The 10,885-nt window shown below is 65.0% G+C and overlaps 3 protein-coding genes across 3 annotated transcripts in view; 2 read left to right on the forward strand and 1 right to left on the reverse strand.

The window, feature by feature from the left end:
• The window catches only part of AMSG_08689 (uncharacterized protein), a gene marked incomplete at both ends in the record, with an annotated part of 4,471 nt that extends 755 nt beyond the window's left edge, over nt 1–3,716 (forward strand). The window contains one exon of the mRNA XM_013899654.1: nt 327–3,716. Coding sequence (XP_013755108.1) covers nt 327–3,716 — 3,390 coding nt within the window. The remainder of the gene's footprint in view (nt 1–326) is intronic.
• A 372-nt stretch (nt 3,717–4,088) lies between these two features.
• Nucleotides 4,089–5,000, forward strand: AMSG_08690 (bifunctional coenzyme A synthase; the record flags this gene model as incomplete). The annotated part of the gene is made up of 2 exons (XM_013899655.1): nt 4,089–4,475; nt 4,581–5,000. 2 exons carry the CDS (start codon nt 4,089–4,091, stop codon nt 4,998–5,000), a joined length of 807 nt encoding a protein of 268 aa, XP_013755109.1.
• A 15-nt stretch (nt 5,001–5,015) lies between these two features.
• Nucleotides 5,016–8,288, reverse strand: AMSG_08691 (Ras guanine nucleotide exchange factor J; the record flags this gene model as incomplete). Its single annotated transcript, XM_013899656.1, has 2 exons — nt 5,016–7,916; nt 8,214–8,288. The coding sequence occupies 2 exons, from the start codon at nt 8,286–8,288 to the stop codon at nt 5,016–5,018; spliced, it is 2,976 nt and encodes a 991-aa protein (XP_013755110.1).
• Nucleotides 8,289–10,885: the final 2,597 nt, after the last annotated feature.

Below are 10,885 nucleotides of genomic sequence, written 5' to 3' on the forward strand. Positions count from 1 at the left end.
GCATGGAAGGAACAAATATTTGTAGTGATGGCGTGAGAGGGAGGAGAGAGAGAGGGGAGGGGGGAGTCGAGGGCGGGGGGGAGGGGGGCGGGAGGGCCCGACTTTGGCAACGGGAGAGGTCGAGGAGCGAGGGAGAGGGCGGGACTTCACACTTTGCACATACCCGTCTCTCCTTAGTAAGGTCAAAGGAGCGTGCTCGGGTGGAAGATTCGGCAACAGGCGGGATCTGGTTCGGCTGTGCGGATGGCGGGTATGCGGCGGGGATGGCGAGTGGCTGCATGTCTGGTCTTTTTGGTTTTTCGCTCTCCGATTTGGTGCTGGCACAGAGCGACAATGGCGCGGCGCGCAACTCGCTGCGGTCGGTGACGTGGACCATCGAGGCACCTGGAGTAGCAACAAGCACCACGACAGGCACGTTTCCAGCTGGGAGAGGTCAGATGAACCTGGTGGCTACCGCGTGCTGCACCGAAGACCTCGACAAGGCTGACTTTGACCCTTTTACGCAGCTTGGAGACATTGTCTTCACCTGGACGCGCACGCCGACTCTGCCGGCCGAGATCGCCAGCCCCATCCACGGCGTGGGCGTCATGTTTGGCCGCAACGGAACGTATGGAAGCCAGACGCTGGTCGACACCTCGATCAACACGCCGTCGACAACCTACACTTACACCGTTGTGGCCACCCGTGGCTCCGAGTCGGTCACCTCGACGTTCACGGTGACGACGCTCACGCCGCCGACGTGCTCCGGCTCGTGCTCGGCGATCAACGGCGCGCCGGCGCCGTCGACCCCAGCGGTGACGATCGGCAATCAGCTTACATTTGACATGGCGGCGTGCTCCGAGGCCGGCGTGACGTACGGCGGAACGCTCATCATGGCGTTCCCCGGCGGGAGCATCGCCATCTTCTCCGAGTTCCTCGCCGCAAGCACGCCGTCGCTCGTCACCCGCGCCCCACCGATTTACGCGAGTGCTGCTGACTACAGCCTGACGTTCGCTCCGTACGCCGACCTAGCCAACAAGGCGCGGACGTCGTACGCACCGCCGTGTGGCGTGGGTGCGTCGTCGGCGACGATCACCCGGCCACCAGCGCTCGATGCGAGCTCGTCGACGCTTGCGCAGGCTGTGGCGTACTGGAAGAGCACCTCGCTGCCGGCCGCGGCGGGCTTCCGCACCTCGCTCGGCGAGTACGCGCCGTTCCTGGCCGGGATCGCCGGCTCGGCCGCCGTCGCTGCCGCTCCGGCCTACAACCTCAGTGCCAACAGCTACGGCGAGATTGTGTCTGCGGTGTTGGATGAGCTCGCGGCGGGAGTCCGGGCCAACCCGGTGAGCGGGATGGATAGCGGCGGCGCGGCGCGGGCAACGCAGGCGCTGGTCACAGTCGTCCAGACCCTGTTTGTCCACTACAACTCGTCGGCGGCGACGGTGGAGCTCCGGGCGACGCCGATCGTCAACTTTGCGCTGCCAGCCGACGACTTTGCCGCCGGCGTCGAGGTCTTTACCGGCCTGGTTGCACTGTACAATGCGTCTGCAGCCGACGATCGCAAGGGTATGGTTCAGGTCTCGGGCGTGCTGGCGGCCATGTCGCAGATGCTCTTTGACTCAACGCGGACATTTGGCTGCAACCAGACGCTGGCGGAGGCGGCGACGCGACTCGAGGCTGCGGTGCAGGTCCAACGCAACCTCGACGTGGCACAGCAGAGCTGCGGGACGACGCCGCGGACCGACGCGGCGTCGTCGTACTCGGCACTCTTTGATCCGCGCCGGGTTGCGCTCGGCAGCGTGCCACGCGTCCACTACGAGGCCGCCAACGGGGTGGGCACGCTGTTTGAGATAGGCTCGCTCGCCGGGTTTCGCGCCGCCGTCGGCGGCGCCACCACCTGCGTCCACCTCTCCATCGCCACCACCGCCGGCGACCCGTTCCAGCTCCGCGACTGCAAGCCCGGCGAGACAATCGACCCGAGCTCGAACGCGACGCGCGGCGTCAAGTCCGGCTCGGCCGATGTCACGCTCCGCAACCAGGCCGGGAGCCCCATCTCGCTCAGCACGCTGGGCGGGGCGGGCAACTACGTGTACGTCGTGTTCAACAGCCCGGTCTCAGCCGGGACGGGAGCGACGACGCCGGGCTTTGTGCGGCAGTGTAACTTTTGGGATGAGGCGCGCGGGGCGTGGAACGGCGTCGGCTGCACCATGCTCACCGGGCGGCCGTCGCCGGATCGGTTTGTGGCGTCGTCGTCGCCAGGCGGCTTCATCCCGGACTCGGTCATCAACGCGTGGTCGACGTCGGGTAGCCCAGCACTCTCGTCGGCGGCGTACGTCTGCCAGTGCACCCATCTCACCACGTTTGCGGTCCGCGACGACGTGCCGCTCTTCCTCGTTCCGGGCGTGGCGTCCGAGGACGACGCGCCCGACGTCGGCGGACCCATCCTTGTCACCATAGTCGTTGTCATCATCATCGTCGGCGTTACGGTCGAGGTGTTGGCGCTGGCAATCGGCGAGGAGGTGACGACCGGGGCCCGGCTCGGGCTCGACCGCATCCAGCTCTTCTTTGCGCTCGCACTCATCGGGCGCACCGTCCCGCGGTTTTACCTTCGCCTTGCGCAGTACGTCTCGGTCTTTTCGTTCATCCGCCCGCCGCCGTGGGAGGCGAACGACTACCCAGGTGCGCCCGGACCACGTCGCAAGCTCCTTGCCGACGAGACGGCGATGGGCGTGGAAAAGTACGCAGCGTTTGCTGGCATTCCGGCGGACCACTTGCTCCTGACGGTCATCTGGCTTTTTGTCGCCGTCTTTGTGGCTGTCTACGCCTTTGCGGCCGCCTTTGCCTTTGGCTGCGCGCGGCGCCACGCGCTCGCCGCCAAGCTAAAGGCCAAGCTTCCGGGCGTTGGCATCCGACTCGTTATGCTCGGCTACTTTCCTCTCATGTACACATCGTCGTACTCGCTAACCTTTGCCGACGACACCGACGTTCGGACCATGTTTGGCGTCGCCTTTGGCATCGCGCTCGTCATGTACGGTGGCGTCGGCCTCGGCTTTCCGGCATGGGCTGCCGGCCACGTCGGGATCAACGGCATTCGCGGCGGCAGCCTCGAGTCGGAGACCTTCCGTGCTCGCTACGGAGTGCTCTATGATGACTACGTCCGGCCGGACGTTCTCTTTGTCGCTGCCGTCCTCGCGCGCAAGCTGGTCCTCGGCTCGGCCATCGGCTTTTTCTCGCAGGAGCCCGAGACCGCCGTCGTTGTCCTCATCCTCGGCCAGCTCGCCTTTGCCGTCATCCTCGCCTGGCGGCGCCCGTACAAGGACGTCGTCCTCGAGGGCATGGAGATTGCTTTCGCATTTCTCGATGTCCTCCTCTTCGCGCTTCTCATCCCCTACACCGACCTCGGCAACGACGAGGACACCGCCCCGGCGTGGATTATGACCATCCTGCAGTTTGCCGGCCTCCTCGCCACCCTTGCCATGGTTCTGTACAAGGCCACCAAGGCGGCTACCTCCCGTCGCGACCGTGCCAGCGCCGCCGCCGCCGATAAGGAGCTCGGTGAGGGAAGCAGCTACACCTATGCAACAGCGGACTCGGGCTCGAGCCTGCGATCGGGTGTTAGCTCGAGCTCGGGAGTTGGCTCGAGCTCGAGCTCGAGCTCGGGCTCAGGCTCGGACTCGGGCTCGGGCTCGGGCTCGAGCTCGGGCTCGGGCTCGAGCTCGGGCTCGGGCTCGGCATAAAGGGGCCTAGTTTCTTTACGGGAGAAGGGGGGGGTGGCGCCCTTCGGGCGACACGACGATCGGAGAAGACGAACTCTCATCCAATTGCACTGACTATTTTCCGATCACTGATCATCGGCAAACAATTCCAACTTTCTCATTCACTCCCATCCATGCTGCCTCCCTCCCCACTGCGACGCCCCCCCTCTATCCCTGCCTCATCCACCCCCCCTCTTCCAGATAGGGTGGCGCGAAAGAGCACCGATCGACCGATCCACCCCATGGCCTTGCCCCCCCCCCCCCCAAACCTCTCGCTTCGCCGCCCTGATCACGATCGCGATCGCGATCACGATCGCGATCGGCGTGTCACGCACAAGCACCTCACGTCCACCCATGGCCATGGCAAGCCACAAGACGACAGTGTCGACACGGGTGCGGTGCGGGACGGACGCCGAGGAGGTGGTGGCGGAAGTGTGCTCCGCTCTGGCTGCGAGCGACAGCGTGGACGGCGTGGTGGCTGGCGCGGCCGAGGCATGGCTGGCGAGGCGAAGGAGTGTGGGCGGAGCGAGTTCCATGGCTGAGGACGAGGAGGCGTGGGACGGCGACGATGAGCTGCGTGGTGCACTGGCTGTGGTGGCGGTGTGTGTGGTGGCGGACGGGAAGGACGGCGCGAGTGTGGCTGCACTGGTGGCGAGCGATGGTGGTGTTGTTGGCTGGGTCTCGCGGGTGTACTCGGCGATGGCGGCAGTGGCGGGGCACGGGCTGGACGTGGTGGTGCAGGTGGCGGAGGTGCATGCGGCGGTGGCGGGTGGAGAGAGCGGGGGGCGGATGTATGGGCATACGTGTATGGGGGGGACCTTTGATCGGCTGCACATCGGGCACAAGGCGCTGCTGACGGGCGCGGTGATGGCCACATGTGGCGTGCTCAAGATAGGCGTCTCGGACGACGCCATGGTGGCGGAGAAGAAGCATGCCGAGCTCATCGAACCGGTCGACGTCCGCATTGCCGCCACCCGCACCGCCTGCCTCCGGATCCATCCGGGCCTCGAGTACTCGGTCTTTCCCATCCACGACATGTGGGGCCCGACCCGCGACGATCCCGAGCTGGACGCCATGGTCGTGTCGGCCGAGACCGTGGCTGGCGGCTACGCCATCCGCAAGGCCCGCAACGAGCGTGGCCTCACACCCGAGATCGACGTGGTAGTTGTCGACCTTGTTCAGCCGGCAGACGCTGGAGGCAACGACGTCTCGACCAAGGTCTCATCGTCGGCGCTGCGTGCGGCCGAAGCTGTGCGACAGGCGTGATGCCCTGGGCCGCCACTACGCATGCATGCGCTCGTAAAGCGGGGTGACGTGGAAGAGGTCGTGCTCGAGGGCGGCGATCTCCATGTCGAGAGCCGGAAGGATGGGCGCGGTCATACCGCCGCCGCGCTGGAGAAATTGCGGGCGGTCGTGGCCGCCCGTGTGGGCGCTCGCGTGGGCGGCGGCGGCAGGGTGCTTGCGGCGGCGGCGGCGGCGGGCGCGATGGGGCGCTCCGTGGCCGGCCTCAGAGTGCTCGGTGAGGTCGGCCTCGGTTGGAGCTGGGACGCCATCGGCGGGGACGAGCGAGCCGACGAGTGAGGCTAGAGCGCCATGGGCGCGCTTGGAGTGGAGGTGGCGGCGCTCGCGGCGGAGCTTATTGCGGAGGGCAAGCATTTCGTTGTGGAGGTCGCCGTTGGCGCGGGACTTGGTCTCCAGCTCGATGTCGAGGGCGCGGACGGCGACGGCGATGTGATCGCAGGCGGTAATCGAAGTGGCGAGCGCAGCCTCGAGGAGGGCGCGACGCTGGGCATAAACCTGAAGCTTGCGCGGGTAGGTGGCATCGGGCGGGACAGGGGGCAGAGCGTCGAGCCGCTGGGCGAGCGCGACGGCGTCCTGGGTCCATCGGGCTGAGCCCGAGCCGGCCCACGCTGGCTCGGCCATGTGGCCCTGGCCCGAGACGAGCGCGGCCTGTGCGTCGGCAAGCAGCTCGACGCCAAAGGCTTCAGGCCGTGGCAGGTCGTGGCGCGGCGAGTGGCGCTTCGGATCAAAGGTCTCAGCGACCATGTCCGAGGCGACGACGGCGGCGGCGGCGGCGGCGGCTCGTGCCTCGGCCTCGGCATGGAGCGCGGCGTGGCGCGGCGAGTCGAGGCGCACCGCGCGGCGGTCGCGGCGCGGGCGTCCGCTCGCCGCCGACCGCTCATCGTCCTCCAGGATGAGCTGGACGTGGTCGGCGAGGTCGGCGGCGAGTGCCCGGAGCTCGGCGCCGGGCTCCTCCTCGGCGGCGGCCTCAGCGAGGCGGAGAGTGTGGAGCTCGGAAGGGGTCTTGGCGAGCGACGCGACGTGAGATGGCGAGTCACGGGGCGGTGACGAGTTCGGGTCGTGGGCCGAAGACGCTGAGTGCGGCGAGAGGGGGCAAGACGATGACGCCGAGGACGACGAGGAAGACGACGACGAGTACGCCGACGATGACGAGGTGTCGAGCGAGGGATCGCCGCTTTCGGCGGTTTCGGCGACCGAGGCGAGCTGAAAGTTGCTCAGCATGGTGGTCGGCAGCGGGGTGTGCTCGACCGCCGGAGCGGAGGAACCCATGGCGGCCATCGACTTGCGGCGGCCGGACATTTGATAGCGGCGGATGCGTTCCATCTCTGCCACTTGCTTGGACGAGAGCTTCTGATTGCCGGTGCCCGAGAGCTGCTCAGCGACGAGGTCGGCGGTGGGGATGGCAGTGGACGGCCGGCGGGCCGAAGGCTCGCAGTCGTACGACATGTCGAACAGGATGTCTTCTTCGATTTCGCGGAGGAGGAGGACGCGGAGGAGATCGGTGATGGCCTCGACCCGGGTGATGTTGAAGCGGCGGCGCTGAAAGGAGCAGAACTCGGCGATGATGCGGCCAACGAGGTTGCCCTTGGACCAGTTGGGGAGCCGGTCGCGGCGCGGGCCGTGGCCGGGCGAGGTCGGGGAGGACGGCGGGCGGGAGGCGAGGCTGTCGACCTGTGTAAAATCGTCGTTGGCTTCGTAGGCAAAGGTGAGGTCGGAGAGGAAGATGCCTAGAAAGGGGATAGCCGGCGAGTGAGGGTCGGCGCGCATGGCCTCGCGCAGGTGCTTGAACGACCGCTGCGAGGAAAAGAGCTCGCGGATGGTGGTGAGCGTGGCAGTGGTGGAGGATGAGACCGAGTCGAGGGTCTTCTTTAGCCGCGAAACCGGGGTCGAGGCAAAGGCGGCGTTGAAGGCCATGAGCGTGTTGTAGTTGCGGAGAGTAAGGAGCTCCTTGCATGTTTTGGCAAAGTAGGTGATGCGCTTGGAGCGGTCCTTGGCCTTTTTCTCCTTGAGGATCATGCCAGCGCAAAAGTTGGAGATCTTGTTAAAGTGCGCAATGAACTCGAGGATGTTTGGCGCGAGGTGCATGGTCTTTTTCTTGGACCACGCGAGGTCGCGAAACTCGGCCGGATCGATTCGCTGCAGCAGAGTCTGGTCGAGGAGGGTGAGCTGCCGCGCGAGGTCGGCAGGTGGGATGGAGCCAAAATCGAGTAGCGAGAGTGAGGCGCCGGGCTTGAGCTTGATCTTGGGCGGGGTGGGCCGGCCGGCTGGTGCCACCACCAGCGGCTCGAGTGGGACCTGCTGCATGGTCGCTGCGAGCTTGAAGAGCAGGTCCTCGGCGGCAGCCTCAAAGCCGAGCTCGGGCAGCCGCTTCTCGCACACCTGCTGCATGGCGGTGACAAACGAGGGCGAGTCGAGAAAGTCGCCACGAAACTCGGTGATCCACACGGCGAGCAGGTCTAGCGCCGCCGCCGGCTGCGGAAGCGCGCCAAGCGCCGTTGTTAGGTTGGTCAGATCGTCGGGCGGTGAGAGGAGGTCCAGGACCTTGAGGAGGAGGACGCGCGGCGTGCAGTACTTGCGAAAGACGTGAAGGAGGCGGCGCGGATCAACCAGGTCTGAGCCATCGGTGGCGAAGCGTAGGAGCTGGTTGAGCGACGCCGCAGCAAGATCCTGCGAGGTGGGCTCGCGGACAACGACGCTATCCTCGTCGATGTCATGAGAGGCAACTTCCTCCATCTCCTCCCAAAAGGCTACCTCATTGAGAACCTGTGCCGAGGAGTAGACCGAGTCTGATCGCGGCTTGCTCATCGACGACGCAGCCTCGTGGATGATACGACCGGCGGCAGCACGCATGGTCGACTGAAACTTGAGAAAGTGGGCATACTTTGCATCGTCACCATTTTGACTGGCACCGCGAGCAGAGCGAGGTCGACTCTGACTCTGCCCGCCATCATGAGCATGACCATGAGCATGACCACGACCATCTGATTGCGGGTGATGTGAGCCATGCGGACCGTTGTGTGTATCGGCATTGGAGAAGGAGACTCTTGATGATCTCCGCGAGGAGGTAGGCAGAGCAGCAGGAGATATGGTTCCCGAGAGTCTTGGCGATGATGGTGATTGGCCATGAGGCAGTCGTGTGGTGGCTGCCCATGTCTGGCCCGTCGTCCCCGGGACGACCAACACGTCGTCGGCTCCGAGGTCACCGCCTTCTGACGACGAGTCCGAGTGGATGGCCAGGCGAGCAACAGACATGGTATGCGTATGTGTGTGTATGGGGGTGTGTATGTGTGGTGGGGAGAGGGGTGGTGGTGGTGGTGGTGGTGGTGGTGGTGGTGGTGGTGGTGGTGGTGGTGGTGGTGGTGGTGGTGGCCGTGGGCGGTTGGCGACATGGTTGGCAGGCGATTGGTTTCGGGTTGGGGAGATGGGGATGGGTTGGGGATGGGATTGGAAGGGATCGGGTTGGAGAGGAGAAAGGGGATGGGGATGGAGATGGAGATGGGGTTTAAGGCCGCTGGTGTTGCTGGTGTTGCTGGTGTTGCTGGTGTTGACGGTGTTGGCGGTGTTGGCGGTGATCGCTCAAGGCAGGGGTGGGGCAAGGTGACGGAGTGTCAAGGGTCCGACATCGTAGCCCTTGCATACCAGGTCTTGGCTTGCGGTGGAAGATCGGGAACGCCTAGGGTGTAGACCATCCGCCTCCCCCAATGTAAGGTATGCTGGTAGGGAAGACGCTGCGCGTCTGCTAGGTCGTTCCGATCGACCAGACAGTGCGCATGCGCCACGCCGCTTGCACGCCAGACTGGACACAACTGGTCGGCCCACAGCAGCTCGATCCAGTTGACTGGCCGCCGTGCAAGATTCCGCCGCAGCATGGCCCGCGGCACGCCCAACACTCGCGCCCACATGAGCTCGTCGAGCGACAGCGATCGCAGTCGCCGGCACGTCCATCCCACCCGCACCACATCCACCGGCTCATCCGCCCCAAGCAACGTCATGATGCTTATCCACAGCTCGGCAGGGAGTTCCGCCCACGACACGACATTGTTCGTCTCTCCAGCCGCCACCTCCTCGGTATCTGCTGCCGCGCTTGAGCTCGCGCCCGCGCTGAGGCGAGGTCTACTGTCGTCGTCACCGCCGCTCCTGACAGCCCACGACGGCCGCGGCTGGTGGCAGAGCGGAGCGGCACAGGCATGGTCGGTGAGGCTCGACGAGAGACTCGGGATGCGCGACCAGGGCGTGACAACAAGGCGGAAGACGGGGAGGCCGAGGCCGAAGAGCGGGCTCTCGGGGAGGGTCTGGACCTCAAGGCCGGCGGCGGCGGCGACGAGGTGGACGGCTTGGCAGACAACATTGTCGGCAGCGAGGATTTCGAGGACAGGCAACCAGTTGTCATCGACAGGCGAGCCGGCAGAAGTCCGCGCGATGGAGCTGGCCGCCACAAGGCGCATGTGCTCGACTCCGGTCTCGGCGTCGATGTCGATGAACGCGTCTAGGCCATCGATCTCGGCGGCGACCACAGCGACGGCATCGCTCGAGAGCAGGGCGCGGCCGGCAAAGTACAGCATGTAGCTCGGCCCGTGGCGGTGTAGGTGGGTACGGACAAGCGCTTCCACCTGCGCAATGGTCGAGCTGACGGCCAGCGACCGCGCCTGCGTCGGAACCCGAGAGATCAGCGACGACACAATCTTGGCCACATCTTCCCATCGCTCTTGCGCTTCGCCAAGCGCGCCGGCGCCCATGCCTCGTCGGCGCGGGATATGACCTGACGATGATCCGGGCGAGGCCTGCGACGATGATGCAGCCGCCGCAGCCTGAGCCCGCCGCTTCTTCCGCCGACGGGGCATGTTGCGACAAGTGTGGTTCGTGTGGGGACGGGTCCAGATCTTGTTGTGCCGATCGTGTTGCTGTCGATGTCGTGGAGTTGATCGTACTCGTTATTGTTCTCCATCCGCAGCCATGGTAGGCAGCCATGGTGGGCAAACGTTGTAGGCAGCCATGGTAGGCAGCCATGGTAGGCAGCCATGGTAGGCAGCCATGGTAGGCAACCATGGTAGGCAGCCATGGTAGACAACCATCGTAGGCAACCATGGTAGGCAGCCATCGTTGGCAGCCATCGGAGGCAGCCATCGGAGGCAGCCATGGTGGGCAGCCATCATAAGCAGCCATGGTAGGCAACCATCATAAGCAGCCATGGTAGGCAGCCATCATAGCAGCCATGGTAGGCAGCCATCATAAGCAGCCATGGTAGGCAACCATCGTAGGCAGCCATGGTAGGCAGCCATGGTAGGCAGCCATGGTAGGCAGCCATGGTAGGCAACCATCGTCGGCAGCCATGAATAGAAAAACCATCGTCGGCAACCAAGAAAGGCAAAAATCGTCGGCAGCCATGGTAGGCAGCCATGGTGGGCAGCCATCATAAGCAGCCATGGTAGGCAACCATCATAAGCAGCCATGGTAGGCAGCCATCATAAGCAGCCATGGTAGGCAGCCATCATAAGCAGCCATCATAAGCAGCCATCGTAGGCAGCCATGGTAGGCAACCATGGTAGGCAGCCATGGTAGGCAGCCATGGTAGGCAACCATCGTCGGCAGCCATGGTAGGCAACCATCGTCGGCAACCATGGTAGGCAACCATCGTCGGCAGCCATGGTAGGCAGCCATGGTGGGCAGCCATCATAAGCAGCCATGGTAGGCAACCATCATAAGCAGAATAAACCCTCCATCATAAGCAGCCATGGTAGGCAGCCATCATAAGCAGCCATGGTAGGCAGCCATCATAAGCAGCCATCATAAGCAGCCATCGTAGGCAGCCATGGTAGGCAGCCATGGTAGGCAGCCATGGTAGGCAGCCA

The sequence above is a fragment of the Thecamonas trahens genome (genome assembly GCF_000142905.1).
Source record: "Thecamonas trahens ATCC 50062 unplaced genomic scaffold supercont1.43, whole genome shotgun sequence".
NCBI lineage: Eukaryota > Apusomonadida > Apusomonadidae > Thecamonas > Thecamonas trahens.